This window comes from Bactrocera neohumeralis, chromosome 3 (genome assembly GCF_024586455.1).
Source record: "Bactrocera neohumeralis isolate Rockhampton chromosome 3, APGP_CSIRO_Bneo_wtdbg2-racon-allhic-juicebox.fasta_v2, whole genome shotgun sequence".
Taxonomy (NCBI): Eukaryota; Metazoa; Arthropoda; class Insecta; order Diptera; family Tephritidae; genus Bactrocera; species Bactrocera neohumeralis.
The window spans coordinates 12,266,844-12,285,613 of record NC_065920.1 but is presented as its reverse complement, the minus strand read 5'-3'; the positions used below and the strand labels follow the sequence as shown (position 1 = coordinate 12,285,613).

The 18,770-nt window shown below is 41.3% G+C and overlaps 1 protein-coding gene and 1 long non-coding RNA gene across 2 annotated transcripts in view; one reads left to right on the top strand and one right to left on the bottom strand.

Annotated features, from left to right (window-relative positions):
- The window catches only part of LOC126753594 (uncharacterized), a 203,521-nt gene that overhangs the window by 55,214 nt on the left and 129,537 nt on the right, over positions 1-18,770 (bottom strand). The window contains 5 exon segments of the mRNA XM_050465148.1: positions 16-507; positions 1,007-1,189; positions 4,649-4,726; positions 4,802-4,870; positions 5,594-5,737. Coding sequence (XP_050321105.1) covers positions 16-507; positions 1,007-1,189; positions 4,649-4,726; positions 4,802-4,870; positions 5,594-5,737 — 966 coding nt within the window.
- Positions 1,488-18,770, top strand: part of LOC126753595 (uncharacterized) — a 156,289-nt gene continuing 139,006 nt past the window's right edge. The window contains exon 1 of the long non-coding RNA XR_007666193.1: positions 1,488-1,676. This is a non-coding gene — a long non-coding RNA (uncharacterized LOC126753595). The remainder of the gene's footprint in view (positions 1,677-18,770) is intronic.

The window sequence follows — 18,770 nt, the reverse complement described above, 5'->3', positions numbered from 1 at the left end:
TCGCGGTGTACTTACTGCAATTCTTGAACGGATTACCGGTAAGTCCTTTCGGGCAGTAACATATAGGATTGCCATTATCCAGCTCACATAGCGCGTTGATACCACACGGGTTCGGCTCACATGGATTGGTGGGTGGATTACAAGCAACTTCCGGCCGACCGGCATAACCTGGTGGACATTTGCAGACACCGCGATGATTGACAACGTCACAGAGCGCATTGGCGCCACAGCGACACGGCGAAGCGCATTTACCATTAATGCACGCCTGACTAGCGTCACATTCGCGATCCGCACGACAGCCTTGCAGCTGCGAGCATTCGATGTAAGCATTACCGACGAAGCCGGCCAGACAGCGGCATTCAATGCCATGATTGACAGGTATACACTCGGCATTCTCACCGCACGAGTCCTCGAAGCAGGGATTGATGCAACGGCGATTTAGACGATCGCAGAGTTTCGTTGGCGGGCAGTCCTCGTTGTACTGACAGACGGGTGTGTGGTCGAGCGCTTTAGTGCGTTGTACCAAAAGTAGTGACGTAACGCGGATTTTTGTGCGAAATTGTTTTTGTTGGTTTGTTTACAGGGTGTGATGTATGTGTTTTGTTTAATTTTGTTTTGATTGTTTGTGTATTTATAGGTTTCGTGGTGAATTTGTTATTTATTGTAGTTTATTAATTGATATAAATTGATTTTGTTGTTGCGGTGTACAGGAGAGTACAAATATTTTTTTACAGGTGATTGGTGTGAGCATATTTTACAGTGTTTTGAAAAAGAAAATTAAAGAAACAGTTGCGAAATTAGAACTTGCAACAAAAATGTTATGCATGTGGTGCGCAGTTTGCACAGAAGGATATAACAGTATAACTTTTCTCTTTTGTTTTCTAGGGTTGTCAGCATCAATTGGAGCCATTCAACATCTTATGACAGCGTTAGTTCATCAAAATGGAACTCAGGTTCTATCAACGCTGCCTATGAATGACTCCAATGTTTCTAACACGACACTTACCTGGTTGGCAGCCAATGAAACCGTTGCCTTGATAGCCATCCACACAGCTGCAGTCGGCCGCGTGATTCGCGTTCATGCAGACCGCATTTTGCGCACAGGGATTATGCGCATCGCAAGGATGCTGACAGCGTCGGTTGATGCAAGCCTCCGTAATGTCACAATCGGCATCGCGCGTACACTCAGCTACACGAAAAGGTAGTGGAAAGAGTAATGCATTATTAGAAACACGCACTCAATCGTATAACCAAAAATAAAAAGCGCTTTCGTTCAGTTACTTGTAAGTATTTGTTGATTAACATTTGATTATTATATTGATATTAAAAAATAACCGTTAATTTATTTTTTGTCTGTTTTTTTTAGATGCGTATATATTAAATGAATGTAATGATCGTTTGCTTACTTGTCCTATCCACGGGCGAGCATTTAATAGCCGGATTACCTTCATGCCCCTTGGGGCACGAACATATCGGCCGATGCATTTTCGCCACACACTTAGCGGTGGGCGCACATACATTCGCAAATTCGCAAGGATTATGACATAGACCCATGTAACATGCTTCGTTCTCAATGCAATCATTGTTCGACTGACATGGTTCCGGATTCTTTGGTGAGCCGGGTGATTCTACTTGTTAGAGGAGTTAGAGAGTATTAATGCGTGTATTGTTATGCGGTAAGTAAATTTTGGTTTATATTTAATGATGTAAAATGATATTTATTAGCACAAAAAATTCGGTTAACCAAACACACATAAATTGCTGTCTACTGTCAGTATTGGGAAGTTTAGGAAATGGTTATTTACAATTGTGTTTTCTCTCTTTTTCTTAAAATAGTGGAGGTAGTTGAAGTATGCATGCTTAAAAATATGAAATTCAGTTCTCTAAATAACAAATACAAAGTCCTCATTTCTTAGAAATATAGTAGGATAGTAAGACACAAAAAAATGGTTTATTTATGTACACATTTTTCCCTTCTGCTAAAATATAAACAAGAGCTCCGCAAAAGCTTTTTGTAGAAAGCTTCCAACAAAAGTTGAGAAAAGTAGAATAGCAATTAAATAAACTTGTATTAGCCTAAATTAAGAATTATTCTAAAATAATCCGGCAGCCATACTTAACAACTTTCAAAAAAAAATTCTAATTATATTTTAGAAGTGAAAGCTCCGAATGAAATCACCAACAATACTTGAAACTGAAGTTTTGCCAATATAATATATCCCATCTATAATATTTACATTGAATATTTAACATTGAATTTGATCACTATTGAAAGTTATGCCGATGTGGAGAGCTTTCATTAACTAATTTATTTCCATAATTTTAATGTTTGGCGATCTAAACACTAAATTTAAGACAATTTTAAGGGAGTGTTTTCAATTGTCCAAGCACATAGTGCAACTGTGTTTAATAATTTTTAAAAAAGTATTGGTATTTGATGAAAGCTTTAAAACAGCTTTTATAAAAAAAAATATGTTAATAGCTTTAGAGTTTACAAATTTTATCATCATATTTAGTTAGTTTAACACGCATTTTCAAGTGAAAACTCTAGCAACAAAAGCTATTTTCATTTAAGTTTTTTTATTTCTAAAATTTAAAAGCTTTTGAAAAAATTGAAAACTCAGTATGTATTGAAACTTTTGTATATAAAGATGTATGTGGGTATTATTAATATAAAAATATTTGAGGGAGCTTTCATTATTTTTATATTTTTTTAAATATGAAAAGCTGCATTAAAAGCTCAATTGTTGAATAAAAGTATAGATAACATACTACATAAAAGTTCTTAGTCAACGAACTGAATGTGTCGTAGCCTAATACAATAATATTGAAAGCTGCTACAAAAGCTCATTTCTGAATAAAATAATTCTTAGTTCTAGTCTAGTGAAAGCTTCACGGCATATGAAATAGAAGTTGTATAATGTATTTGAAAATTATTTTTTGCACACATAAACATGCTTTTCTCGAATAGTTTTCTGACTTTTTCTGCAAGTCTGACATGCAAAGACCCTTTAAAACAGTTCATAGACAGAAACCATGCAATTTCCTTATTGAAAGCTCGCCAGTAAAACTACTCGCTACTAAATGTATACCTTTTACACACTCCGTATCGCTTGTGTCACCATCACGACACTTGTTGCGACACATGCCCAGCACGCATAATTGACTAGAACCACAGTTAGTATGATCTGTACAAGTGTTAAACATTGTGATATCAGTAGATGTGCTTGTTGGGGTTGTTGTTGCTGCTACTGTTGTAGCAGTTTCGGTTGTTAAGAATTTAGTAGTGGTGCCAGGTTCGGTGGTAGTATCCGGCGACATTGTTGTTATGCCAGCTTCCGTTTGCGTCGTAGTTGACATTGTTGTAATCGGTTCGATTGTCTCATAAACAAACGGTGTTGTTGTACCCGCGACAGTTGGTCGCTGTGTCGTTTGTTCCGATGCCGGTGGTGTTATCACCGGAAACATTGTTGTCACTAAATCACGTACACCCATTGTGGTGGTTTGGTCCAACTCTTTCATGGGCTCCGTCACCATTGTCACCGGGAAGGTGGTGCGTTGTGTTGTTGTCAATAGTGTTGTGAAATTATAGTCAAATTCATTTGACGTATCGATGCGTGTAGTTTTCATTTTCGGTGTTGTTGTACGCGTATCGAACGGACCCTTAGTGTCTTCACCGCGTCGCGAGCTGCTGCTGCTGCTCGATGTAGACGACGTAGCTGTGGAGACGGACACTTGCACCGCCGGCGTGGTTGGCTGCTCTGGCATAGTGCTGGCGGTTATGTTATTCTCACCATCGCGATAACCTTTCGGTGGACCAGTTTTGCTTGCCGTCGTATTCATGTCCTCCTGCTCTTTCGTCGACTCGGTAGTGATGGACATGGGCGTTTCTGTAGTACTACTACTACTGATTGGCACTGTGGTTGTGTCTTCGAAGTAGGCGCTGGTTGTTGTGGGTACGGTTGTGCTGCCTGACGGCGTAGCGGTAGTAATGGAGGGGGTGGTGGTGGTGGTGGTGCTCGTGGTTGTGCCGGTTTGAGTTGTGTCGTTGATGTCGGTTGTAACATCAGTGATTGGGTTAGATGTGGTGATGGTAGTTGTTATATTGGTAGTGGTGGTTGTTATTGTAACGTTAGCTATTTGTTGTTGGTAATTTTGTTTGTTACGTATTTACACAGGTAACGTAGGGTGGGTTTTATGGAAAATATATACAAAAACGTGATTACGTAAATATTTACAAATACAACAAAAACATAAAATAAAAAAATTAAAAGAAATCGTGTAGCTAAATCGCATAAACTATGTGTTCTCTGTGTGTGTGTGTGTGTGTGTGTGTTGGAAATTATTTTTGTGTTGAAATTAATTCTGTATTAAACTATGTATTTATGTACAACGAAAGGGTTTTGTAAAATATTTTTGTTAAATTAATTATAGAAAAATATTTCAAAAATATTAAGTATTAAATTAGAGGGAAATATCTTCTATAAACGTTTTAATAATTACATATATACACAGTTACAGCTGTACAGTTATTTTATTGCGTAAATTTGGTTAATTTTGTGTTTAGGTGTTTTTTGTTTAATTTTCGTGTTAAAACATGATAAAAGTTTAGCGAAAATCAGTAAAAAGTTAGGCCAACGACACTCACCTTTGATGCAGGCGCCAGTTGTGGGATCACAGTTGGTGCCTGGTGGGCAGTGCTCACAGCCAGGTGTGCGGCCAGTTGCTGTAAGAATTTTTATAGAGGATTGATTTAGTTATTTATTCAAGTAAATAATAAACTGTAATAAAGAAAGCATACTTTGACGACAGTGACAGCCATCGCATTCGAAACTGGCATGACAATCGGCCTTTCTTTGACATTCGCAGACTGGAGATTAAAAAAAATGGTATATTTAATAATTTAACAGCAAATGTTTGTAGTTTTTCAATTAATCAGTCTTTTACTGTTTTAAAAAATAGTTTTCAAACTTTCGGTTAAATTTTAACCACCGGTTAATGAAGTTAAACAGACATTAAGGCTACTTAAATGAAACTGTTGTTTCTTGGTATAAGAAAATAGTTCTTAAACTTCCGGTTAAATTTTAACCACCGGTTAATGAATTTAAACAGACATTAAGGTTATTTAAATGAAACTGCTGCTGTAAGTTTTTAATCAATTAGTCTTTAAATTTGGTATAAAAGTAGTTTTCAAACTTCCAGTTAAAATTTAACCACCGGTAAATGTGTTTAAACAGACACGAATTTATTTATTTAAATGAAACTGCTGCTGTAGTTTTTTAATTAATTAGTCTTTAGCATTGGTAAACGAAAATAGTTATTAAACTTTCGGTTAAATGTTAACCACCGGTTAATGAATTTTAACTTTAAATATTTAACCGTTGGTTAATTTTTTTCTGTAAAGTGGAATTTTCAATTTCGTGTAAATTTTTGTCATCAATACACATTTCCTAATTATGTAACCATTAAAACCCTAAATTAGAGATCCATAAATTGCCGATTAAATTTTAACCTGTGGTTATTATTACTAACAGTTATTTAATTTTTGTCGCTTAAAATAAACACAATACTCCTAACTGGCATTATCACTCACCTTTCGAACAAACCGGTTGATGTTCTATCACTTGGCACTCCTGATCACGTCCACATGGATTCGCAGACGAGCAGGGATCCAAGCACACGCCATTAATGCAGGCGCGTTGTGTTGGGCATTCATCGCTCGAAGCGCAGCCGATTTCTATTAAGCAGCGCAGAAATAACGAGATATAGTGCAAGAGAAAGGGACAGAGTTATAGGTTATGCGCGCAAGGCGAGAGAAAGAGAGGAAGAGAAAATATACGCAATTAGTTATACGCAGTGACATATTTTTTGTTTAATTTTCAACTAAAATAATATACATAAATAAAGCAGGCAATTTTTGTTAAATAATTTTATAAATATTTTTTTTTTTAATTTTAATTGTGGAAGCTAATATTATTGAACGCCGATTGATTTAGTTATTTTTTGTTTTGTGTTGTTGTGTAATTTTTTTTTTAATAATTTGGTCAGTCAAGTGTAGTAATTTTTCCTCATTTGTTTGGCTTGTAGAATTTAGCAATAAATAGTTTTATTTGTTAAAATAGTTAAATTTGTTTTTTGTTTTTATAAAAAGTAAGCGTTTACATGCAGCAGAAGCCTTTCTTCATTTAGAAATAAAATTAAATGTGAAATAGCAACTCTACGTTACACTAGAGAGTAAAAATATGTATATTTACAAAAGTGCCAGCATTAGTTTAGTTTACAGTTAGATGAAAGCGTCTACATACTTTCTTATATACAAAAAATATATGAAAAATAAATGCATGCACTACTACACATTACCATAAATTACTAAGTACTACTACTACTACGGTGGGACATAAAATACTTTGTGTGTTTAGTAAACCGTTAACCAACATTAATGACGAACTACCACATTTATTTAATTACAAAAGTTTTTTGTTTTGTTTTTTTTACATTTAATATATACATTTATAGTTTTGAACATGGTCCATACATATATGTATATTATTTTTATTATCAATATTTTTGCTCAATAATGTTATTTCTTTGATTTGAATTATATTTTTTGGTATTTAAATAATCCGTATCTTTCGATACTTCACTTCATGGTTAGTCCTATATTGAATATCTTCGCCAAATATTTACACAAAAACATAGTTGCATGCAATAAACGTACGCAGGGTTGCTTCGTAGTGAGCGTAAGCTCAAAACCGTGTCTTGGCAATACAAACATATGTATATTATGACGGGCTGCTGTGGTGACACAAGGCATGCGGCGGGCGATTTGATGAACGAAAGAGCGAGCGCGGAGATAGAAAATGAGAGATAGAGGTCGGAAAAGAGTGTGTGATGATGAAAGAGGTGGTTTGTTGTACGTGTGAGTGTGGGAACGTAATGAGTGTTGCAAAACATTTTTACATTTTGCACATGTGGAACAACTAAAAATGGCGGAAAATTTCTATACTCTTAAAGACAAAAAACACATATAAAGAGTGTTCTAAACAGTTAACACTCCAAAAAGAGGTAACATGCAAAACATATAGAGGTGATATCCACGCCACGAAGACCAACGTTGCAAATATATTGTAAATAAGTAAGGAGGAGGGTAAATGCTTTCCAAGTTGATGATTCACAGACAGCGCGAAGATACTTATAAAGAAACATACGATCCAATAGAGGAACCACTAGAAGTGCTCATGAGCATTTTTTGTACACTTTGCTTTGGTGCGATTGTACGAAAAACTCACGAGAGCGAGAGCAGGCAGAAAGTTGTGGGTGGGGTGTAAGGGAGTGTGCTTGTGTTTGGGAGAGAAACAGTAAACAGTTTAGAACACATAAAAGATAAGGGCGAGAGCATACCACAAAAGACTTGAGAACACGATAACACAGACATATGAAATCAAATAAGACACTAGATAAAGACAGCTGAGCGGCAAAGTCATATAACATATACTAAGATATATATGAGACACATTTGAGAGCGAGCGAGTGAGCGAATGTGAGCAAGAAAGAGCGAGCGATAAAACACGTATGTATACGTTTATATGATTGCTCCTTACATGCATGACACGTCTGATGATGGGTGACTCAGATATTTATGCACTTAAATTGTAATAATTGTTTCCCAGATAATAATTGCATTTCAAAACTTTGCCGCTCGACATAGAAATCGTACGAGTAGAGTAACATTTATTCAGCAGACAAATAATAGTGTGTAAGAGAGTAGAGTAATATAGAGTAGACTAAGTGGATAGGAGCAGACGTCCTTGCGGCAGTTTCCACCGGTCGTCGCCATAAACCGAAACCCCGCATTGCAAACTCATTCCATCGGAGACAAAGTAAAAGGTCTCCGATTTCACTTTTCTAACTAATAAAAACAAGCTTTCTTTCTTTGTTTTCTTGTCTTATACGTACATAAGTACATACATACACACTTATGAAGTTACCTGCTATTATATGACAATCGGTAGTATTTACATCAGCTGCGTTATCGCAAAAGCACATGGGCACATGTTCGATCGTGCGACAGATCGCAAAATTCGGACTATACATGTAACAGAAGGTCGGCAAGAGTAGGCAAGGATTAATGCATTCCCCGCGCAAGCAAAACTCTTCGTTCGTGCAGTCACTGTCAGTCACGCAAGTTGTCAAGGGTACGGTCGTAGGTGGCATTGTACTCGGCAATTGTGGTCTTGTCGTTTGATTGACGCGAAAGCTTGGTTCTGTTATTGTGACATTCGTGTCGAGCGGTGTTCGTATAGTAGTAATCGGTTGTATTTCGGTTGTGGGTAATAATAGCACCTCTGGAGTTGTCGCCTCTACGTAGATTGGTGTTACAGTGACTGTTCGTTGTGTTAACGGTGTTTCTGTACCATAGCCGGCCGGTGTTACTATCTTAATTAATTCGCTTGTTGTGCCAGCTGTAGTTTGTGGCGTTGTTAATGTGATATTCACACCTGGAAGGCTTGAGTACTCAGCTGTAGTTTCAAATCCAGTGGAACCCGTCGCAGGAGTTTCAGTTACCGGACGACGTGTGGAAGTAAATCTTTTTTCACCTTCGGATATGGTTGTTGATTCAGGTGTCGTTATTCTTATACCTGGGACTGTGGGATATCCTGCAGTCGTTTCTGGTGCAAGGGTTTCAGTAACCGGACGCTGTGTAGAAGTAAATCTTTCTTCACCTTCAGATACCGTTGTAGATTCTGGTGTTGTAAATCTTACACCTGAGACTGTGGTATATCCTGCAGTAGTCTCCGGCGCAGATGTCTCAGTGATCGGACGACGTGTGGAGGTAAATCTTTCTTCACCTTCAGATATTGTTGTAGATTCTGGTGTTGTGATACTTACACCTGTGACTGTGGTATATCCTGCAGTAGTTTCTGTCGCAAGAGTCTCGGTGACCGGACGACGTGTGGAAGTAAATCTTTCTTCACTTTCAGATATCGTCGTAGACTCTGGAGTTGTGATTCTTACACCTGGGATAGCGGTGTACCTCACAGTGCTCTCTTTTGTGGGAACTTCGGTAATTGAAGCGGGGGTGGGAGTAAATCTAGCTTCTCCCTCAGGTGTTGTTGCCATTTCAGGTGTCGTTATTCTTACGCCTGGGACTGTTGTATATCCCGCAGTGGCTTCCGGTACAGAGGTCTCAGTGGCCGGTCGACGTGTGGAAGTAAATCTTTCTTCACCTTCAGATATCGTTGTAGACTCTGGAGTTGTAATTCTTACACCTGGGACTGTGGTATATCCCGCAGTAGTTTCCGGAGCAGAGGTCTCTGTGACCGGTCGACGTGTGGAGGTAAATCTTTCTTCACCATCAGATATTGTTGTAGATTCTGGTGTTGTGATTCTTACTTCTGGGACTGTGGTATATCCCGCAGTAGTTTCCGGTACAGAGGTCTCAGTGACCAGTCGACGAGTGGAAGTAAATCTTTCTCCACCTTCAGATATTGTTGTAGATTCTGGTGTTGTGATTCTTACACCTGTAACTGTGGTATATCCTGCAGTAGTTTCCGGTACAGAGGTCTCAGTGACCAGTCGACGTGTGGAAGTAAATCTTTCTCCACCTTCAGATATTGTTGTAGATTCTGGTGTTGTGATTCTTACACCTGGGACTGTGGTATATCCCGCAGTAGTTTCCGGTACAGAGGTCTCAGTGACCAGTCGACGAGTGGAAGTAAATCTTTCTCCACCTTCAGATATTGTTGTAGATTCTGGTGTTGTGATTCTTACACCTGTAACTGTGGTATATCCTGCAGTAGTTTCCGGCGCAGAGGTCTTAGTAACCGGACCGCGTGTGGAAGTAAATCTTTCTTCACCTTCAGACATCGTTGTAGACTCTGGAGTTGTGATTCTTACACCTGGAACTGTGGTATATCCCGCAGTAGTTTCCGGAGCAGAGGTCTCTGTGACCGGTCGACGTGTGGAGGTAAATCTTTCTTCACCTTCAGATATTGTTGTAGATTCTGGTGTTGTGATTCTTACACCTGGGATAGCGGTGTACCTCACAGTGCTCTCTTTTGTGGGAACTTCGGTGATTGAAGCGGGGGTGGGAGTAAATCTAGCTTCTCCCTCAGGTGTTGTTGCCATTTCAGGTGTCGTTATTCTTACGCCTGGGACTGTTGTATATCCCGCAGTGGTTTCCGGTACAGAGGTCTCAGTGGCCGGTCGACGTGTGGAAGTAAATCTTTCTTCACCTTCAGATATCGTTGTAGACTCTGGAGTTGTGATTCTTACACCTGGGACTGTGGTATATCCCGCAGTAGTTTCCGGAGCAGAGGTCTCTGTGACCGGTCGACGTGTGGAGGTAAATCTTTCTTCACCTTCAGATATTGTTGTAGATTCGGGTGTTGTGATTCTTACACCTGGGATAACGGTGTATCCTACAGTGCTCTTTTTCGTAGGAACTTCGGTGATTGGAGCGGGGGTGGGAGTAAATCTAGCTTCTCCCTCAGGTGTTGTTGCCATTTCAGGTGTCGTTATTCTTACGCCTGGGACGGTGGTATATCCCGCAGTAGTTTCCGGTACAGAGGTCTCAGTGGCCGGTCGACGTGTGGAAGTAAATCTTTCTTCACCTTCAGATATCGTTGTAGACTCTGGAGTTGTGATTCTTACACCTGGGACTGTGGTATATCCCGCAGTAGTTTCCGGAGCAGAGGTCTCTGTGACCGGTCGACGTGTGGAGGTAAATCTTTCTTCACCTTCAGATATTGTTGTAGATTCGGGTGTTGTGATTCTTACACCTGGGATAGCGGTGTATCCTACAGTGCTCTTTTTCGTAGGAACTTCGGTGATTGAAGCGGGGGTGGGAGTAAATCTAGCTTCTCCCTCAGGTGTTGTTGCCATTTCAGGTGTCGTTATTCTTACGCCTGGGACTGTTGTATATCCCGCAGTGGTTTCCGGTACAGAGGTCTCAGTGGCCGGTCGACGTGTGGAAGTAAATCTTTCTTCACCTTCAGATATCGTTGTAGACTCTGGAGTTGTAATTCTTACACCTGGGACTGTGGTATATCCCGCAGTAGTTTCCGGAGCAGAGGTCTCTGTGACCGGTCGACGTGTGGAGGTAAATCTTTCTTCACCTTCAGATATTGTTGTAGATTCTGGTGTTGTGATTCTTACACCTGGGACTGTGGTATATCCCGCAGTAGTTTCCGGTACAGAGGTCTCAGTGACCAGTCGACGTGTGGAAGTAAATCTTTCTCCACCTTCAGATATTGTTGTAGATTCTGGTGTTGTGATTCTTACACCTGTAACTGTGGTATATCCTGCAGTAGTTTCCGGCGCAGAGGTCTTAGTAACCGGACCACGTGTGGAAGTAAATCTTTCTTCACCTTCAGACATCGTTGTAGACTCTGGAGTTGTGATTCTTACACCTGGAACTGTGGTATATCCCGCAGTAGTTTCCGGAGCAGAGCTCTCAGTGACCGGTCGACGTGTGGAAGTAAATCTTTCTTCACCTTCAGATATTGTTGTAGATTCTGGTGTTGTGATTCTTACACCTGTGACTGTGGTATATCCCGCAGTAGTTTCCGGTACAGAGGTCTCGGTGACCGGACGACGTGTGGAGGTAAATCTTACTTCACCTTCAGATATCGTTGTAGACTCTGGAGTTGTGATTCTTACATCTGGAACTGTGGTATATTCCGCAGTAGTTTCCGGAGCAGAGCTCTCTGTGACCGGACGATGTGTGGAGGTAAATCTTTCTTCACCTTCAGATATCGTTGTAGACTCTGGAGTTGTGATTCTTACACCTGGAACTGTGGTATATCCCGCAGTAGTTTCTGGCGTAGAGGTGTCAGTGACCGGTCGACGTGTTGAAGTAAATCTTTCTTCACCTTCTGGTGTTGTCATTCTTACACTTGTGACTGTGGTGGATCCTGCAGTAGTTTCCGGCACAGAGGTTTCAGTGACCGGTCGACGTGTTGAAGTGAATCTTTCTTCACCTTCCGATATTGTAGTAGATTCTGGTGTTGTGATTGTTACACCTGGGATAGCGGTGTATCCTACAGTGCTCTTTTTCGTAGGAACTTCGGTGATTGAAGCGGGGGTGGGAGTAAATCTAGCTTCTCCCTCAGGTGTTGTTGCCATTTCAGATGTCGTTATTCTTAGGCCTGGGACTGTTGTATATCCCGCAGTAGTTTCCGGTACAGAGGTCTCAGTGGCCGGTCGACGTGTGGAAGTAAATTTTTCTTCACCTTCAGATATCGTTGTAGACTCTAGAGTTGTAATTCTTACACCTGGGACTGTGGTATATCCCGCAGTAGTTTCCGGAGCAGAGGTCTCTGTGACCGGTCGACGTGTGGAGGTAAATCTTTCTTCACCTTCAGATATCGTTGTAGACTCTGGAGTTGTGATTCTTACACCTGGGACTGTGGTATATCCCGCAGTAGTTTCCGGTACAGAGGTCTCAGTGACCAGTCGACGTGTGGAAGTAAATCTTTCTCCACCTTCAGATATTGTTGTAGATTCTGGTGTTGTGATTCTTACACCTGTAACTGTGGTATATCCTGCAGTAGTTTCCGGCGCAGAGGTCTTAGTAACCGGACCACGTGTGGAAGTAAATCTTTCTTCACCTTCAGATATCGTTGTAGACTCTGGAGTTGTGATTCTTACACCTGGGACTGTGGTATATCCCGCAGTAGTTTCTGGCGTAGAGATCTCAGTGACCGGTCGACGTGTTGAAGTAAATCTTTCTTCACCTTCTGGTGTTGTGATTCTTACATCTGGGACTGTGGTGTATCCTGCAGTAATTTCCGGCGCAGAGGTCTCAGTGACCGGACGACGTGTGGAAGTAAATCTTTCTTCACCTTGTGGTGTTGTGATTCTTACACCTGTGGCTGTGGTATGTCCTCCAGTAGTTTCCGGAACAGAGGTTTCAGTGACCGGTCGACGTGTTGAAGTAAATCTTTCTTCACCTTCTGGTGTTGTGATTCTTACACCTGTGACTGTGGTGTATCCTGCAGTAGTTTCCGGCGCTGAGGTCTCAGTAACCGGACGACGTGTTGAAGTAAATCTTTCTTCACCTTCTGGTGTTGTGATTCTTACACCTGTGACTGTGGTATATCCTGCAGTAGTTTCCGGCGCAGAGGTTTCAGTGACCGGTCGACGTGTTGAAGTGAATCTTTCTTCACCTTCTGGTGTTGTGATTCTTACACCTGGGACTGTGGTGTATCCTACGGTAGTTTCCGGCACAGAGGTCTCAGTGACCGGTCGACGTGTGGAGGTAAGTCTTTCTTCACCTTCAGATATTGTTGTAGATTCTGGAGTTTTTATTCCCACACCTGGGATTGTGGTGTATCCTGCAGTAGTTTCTGGCGCAGAGGTCTCAGTGACCGGTCGACGTGTTGAAGTAAATCTTTCTTCACCTTCTGGTGTTGTGATTCTTACACCTGGGACTGTGGTGTATCCTGCAGTAGTTTCCGTCGCAGAAGTCTCAGTGACCGGACGACGTGTGGGAGTAAAACTTTCTTCACCTTGTGGTGTTGTGATTCTTACACCTGTGACTGTGGTATATCCTTCAGTAGTTTCCGGCACAGAGGTTTCAGTAACCGGTCGACGTGTTGAAGTAAATCTTTCTTCACCTTCTGGTGTTGAGATTCCTACACCTGTGACTGTGGTATATCCTTCAGTAGTTTCCGGCACAGAGGTTTCAGTGACCGGTCGACGTGTTGAAGTAAATCTTTCTTCACCTTCTGGTGTTGTGATTCTTACACCTGGGACTGTGGCATATCCTTCAGTAGTTTCCGGCGCAGAGGTCTCAGTAACCGGTCGACGTGTTGCTGTAACTCTTTCTCCACCTTCAGATATTGTGGTAGATTCTGGTGTTGTGATTCTTACCCCTGAGACTGTGGTATATCCTTCAGTAGTTTCCGGCGCAGAGATCGCAGTGACCGGACGACGTGTTGAAGTAAATCTTTCTTCACGTTCTGGTGTTGTGATTCTTACACCTGGGACTGTGGTGTGTCCTCCGAGGGTGGGAGTAGTTCTCCCTCAGGTGTTGTTGCTACTTCAGGTTTCTCAGTGACCGGTCGATGTGTTGAAGTAAATATTTCTTCACCTTCTTCTGGTGTTGTGATTCTCGTACACCTGGATTGTGGTGTATCCTGCAGTAGTTTCCGGCGCAGAGGTCTCAGTGATCGGTTGACGTGTGGAGGTAAATCTTTCTTCACCTTCAGATATTGTTGTGGATTCTGGTGTTGTGACTCGTACACCTGGGATTGTGGTATATCCCGCAGTAGTTTCCGGCGCAGAGGTCTCAGTGATCGGTTGACGTGTGGAGGTAAATCTTTCTTCACCTTCAGATATTGTTGTAGATTCTGGAGTTTTTATTCCCACACCTGGGATTGTGGTGTATCCTGTAAATCTTTCTTCACCTTCAGTAGTTTCTGTGCTTCAGAGGTATATCTCAGTAGTTTGACCGGTCGACGTGTTGAAGTAAATCTTTCTTCACCTTCTGGTGTTGTGATTCTTACACCTGTGACTGTGGTGTATCCTGCAGTAGTTTCCGGCGCAGAAGTCTCAGTGACCGGACGACGTGTGGGAGTAAAAATTTTTTCACCTTGTGGTGTTGTGATTCTTACACCTGTGACTGTGGTATATCCTTCAGTAGTTTCCGGCGCAGAGATCGCAGTGACCGGACGACGTGTTGAGGTTAATCTTTCTTCACCTTCAGATATTGTTGTAGATTCTGGTGTTGTGAATCTTACACTTGTGGCTGTGGTATATCCTTCAGTAGTTTCCGGCATAGAGGTCTCAGTGACCGGTCGACGTGTGGAAGTAAATCTTTCTTCACCTTCAGATATCGTTGTAGACTCTGGAGTTGTAATTCTTACATCTGGGACTGTGGTGTATCCTGCAGTAGTTTCCGGCGCAGAGGTCTCAGTGACCGGACGACGTGTGAAGGTAAATCTTACTTCACCTTCAGATATCATTGTAGACTCTGGAGTTGTGATTCTTACACCTGGGACTGTGGTGTATTCTGCAGTACTTTCCGGCGCAGAGATGTCAGTAACCGGACGACGTGTTGAGGTTAATCTTTCTTCACCTTCAGATATTGTTGTAGATTCTGGTGTTGTGATTCTTACACCTGAGACTGTGGTATATCCTGCAGTAGTTTCCGGCGCAGAGGTCTCAGTGACCGGACGTCGTGTGGAAGTAAATCTTTCTTCACCTTCTGGTGTTGTGATTCTTACACCTGTGACTGTGGTGTATCCTGCAGTAGTTTCCGGCGCAGAGGTCTCAGTGACCGGACGTCGTGTGGAAGTAAATCTCTCTTCACTTTCAGATATTGTTGTAGATTCTGGTGTTGTGATTCGTACACCTGGGATCGTGGTATATCCCTCAGTAGTTTCCGGCGCAGAGGTCTCAGTGACCGGACGACGTGTGGAAGTAAATCTCTCTTCACTTTCAGATATTGTTGTTGATTCTGGTGTTGTGATTCTTACACCTGGAACTGTGGTGTATCCTGCAGTAGTTTCCGGCGCAGAGGTCTTAGTAACCGGACCACGTGTGGAAGTAAATCTTTCTTCACCTTCAGATATCGTTGTAGACTCTGGAGTTGTGATTCTTACACCTGGGACTGTGGTATATCCCGCAGTAGTTTCCGGAGCAGAGGTCTCTGTGACCGGTCGACGTGTGGAGGTAAATCTTTCTTCACCTTCAGATATTGTTGTAGATTCTGGTGTTGTGATTCTTACACCTGGAACTGTGGTATATCCCGCTGTAGTTTCCGGTACAGAGGTCTCAGTGACCAGTCGACGTGTGGAAGTAAATCTTTCTCCACCTTCAAATATTGTTGTAGATTCTGGTGTTGTGATTCTTACACCTGTAACTGTGGTATATCCTGCAGTAGTTTCCGGCGCAGAGGTCTTAGTAACCGGACCACGTGTGGAAGTAAATCTTTCTTCACCTTCAGATATTGTTGTAGATTCTGGAGTTGTGATTCTTACACCTGGGACTGTGGTATATCCCGCAGTAGTTTCCGGAGCAGAGGTCTCTGTGGCCGGTCGACGTGTGGAAGTAAATCTTTCTTCACCTTCAGATATTGTTGTAGATTCTGGTGTCGTTATTCTTACACCTGGGACTGTTGTATATCCCTCAGTAGTTTCCGGCGCAGAGGTCTCAGTGACCGGACGACGTGTGGAAGTAAATCTCTCTTCACTCTCAGATATTGTTGTAGATTCTGGTATTGTGATTCTTACACCTGAGACTGTGGTATATCCCTCAGTAGTTTCCGGAGCAGAGGTCTCTGTGACCGGTCGACGTGTGGAGGTAAATCTTTCTTCACCTTCAGATATTGTTGTAGATTCTGGAGTTGTGATTCTTACACCTGGGACTGTGGTATATCCCGCAGTAGTTTCCGGAGCAGAGGTCTCTGTGACCGGTCGACGTGTGGAGGTAAATCTTTCTTCACCTTCAGATATTGTTGTAGATTCTGGTGTTGTGATTCTTACACCTGGGACAGTGGTATATCCCACAGTGGTTGCCTTCGATGGAATTTCGGTGATTGATGCAGGGGTGGGAGTAAATTTTGTTTCACCTTCGGGTTCACTTGTGGTGACTTTTGTTGTTATCTCTTTTGTCGTAGGTCGTGTTTCAGCTGTTTGGGTGGTCGTACTAAACTCCGTCGCTTGTGTCGTACTGTCATAAGATTCGGTTTCTGTTTCGGCGACAATATCTGTATAGTGGGTACGCATTTCTGTTTGATTGCCTATATACATGGTGGTGTACTTAACAGTTGTCGCAGTCGTGTCCGTACGGTCATACGATATAGGTTTTGTGGTAGTTTCAAGAGTCGAGGGTATTTCAAAGAGTATGGGAATGCATTTGACGGTGGTATTGCCAATAAAACTATCAGCGCAGATACATGTGGCCACGCGATGTGCTTTCACAATACACAATGCAGACTCGGCACACACGACTGTACAGGGATCAACGCATTGCCGCGCGCTGCTGCACTGAAGCGTTTCGTCGCAGTCAACATCTTGTGTACAGTTGGCACCAGCCGGTGACGGAGACGTAGCTGGAGTTGCAGACGCAGTTGTAGCAGGCGTAGAAGTTGTTATGGCTGCACGAGTTTTTGTGGTTGTAATTTGTTTTTGGTGATTTTTACAATTTGGTTAATGTTTTTTTGTTTTTGTTTTGTAATAAAGAATGTAGAATTTGTTTTGTACATTGTGGCGTAGAGTAAATTTTTTACATGTTGATAAGATAAAAAATATGTTAGATATAAAAAATATATATACAATTGGAAGTAAATAATTTTTTTTTTGGGAAATTTGTGGTTTTTCTTTTGTTTTTGTTTTGGTGGAGGGTAAATATATACATGGGGGTTGCTATCAGTTATTACAGGTACAAATTGACTAGTAGAGGGGTACTTATTTTACGTTTTAAGGAGCGGGATATATCAAGGGGTCATAAGTATATTAGTTTTATATTTATATATAAGTATATATGTATATATATATATATGTATCTAAATATTATGTTTGGCTTTACGTTGTTTGAGGTAGTAAGGTTTGGGTTTTAATGTATTATATTTAGAATTTACAGTTACTTTGTACTTTGTTTTACAATTAGTTAGCTACGCTGGTAAACCGTTAGTAATACTTTCGACTGTTGTATGTTACAAACCAAAAATTTTTAATTGTTTACTTCAAAATTTTTCCAACAAAATATTAATTTTGGATTAATTTGCTGTTTATTGCATTGATTAATTGTTGTTGTTGTTGTTTTTTTTAAGTAATTAATTCATTAATTGAACTGTGGCATGAGCGTGTGTGAATGTGTAGAGGATTTTACTGTTGGTTAGCTATTGGAGTTACGAAAAACGTATGAAGTTCAAGTTTTCAATGACAGACAAATGTTGTTTTTGTTTTTCTTAAATTGTTTAATTAATAACTCGATTGGTGGTAAGCGGATTTTCTCTTTCAAGAAATAGTGCTGCAAAGCTTTTGCATTTTTGCGTTAGACTGAAACTGCCATGGGCTTTATTAACGGTTTTAAGCATACTTTTTGTCAGAAAAAAAATTAAAAAATAAATTTCATTTAAAAACGCTTGAGTTCTCACTGTCGAGCAGCAGAAATATAGTTGTTACTTGCTGATTGTAAGCGCTGTGCGGCGCTCGCGGGAAGCAGTTCGTTAAAACAAAAATTAGTTGCTTGCAGTTGGAGGCGCCGCGCAGCCGCCGAGCGCACACCAAACAAACGTTAATGTGTGGGTGAGAGGGCGCGCACGGCCTGTGTGGCATTAATATGAGCGAAAATTGTAGGAGTATTGGAGAGAGCATGAGACAGTGAGCACATGTTGTTTTTTCTTAATTTTGTTTGCATTTTTATGTAACTTTTTTTTTTTTTGATTTTTTGGTAGTAGTAGTTTTTGTTCACACTTATACAACTCTAGACGATTGCTTTACCTTTTTGACATCCATGCTTGGCATCGGCTATAAATCCGGGCGGGCAGAATTTACATATCGGCTTATGATCCTCGACGATGCATGGCGAGTTGGGTGCGCACGTTGCAAAATCGCACGGATTGACGCACTGATACGAGCGGCACGCCAAACCCGACGGACAGCCCGCATCGCGCAGACAAATCGATATCGACGGTTGACAATCCTTCATACAAATGCAGACTGGCTTGTGATCCTGCACCTCGCAGGATTTATTCTCCGCACAGATGGGTTGACGACCCACGGGCACCACGCACGGACTGCGGCATTTGCCCTCACTAC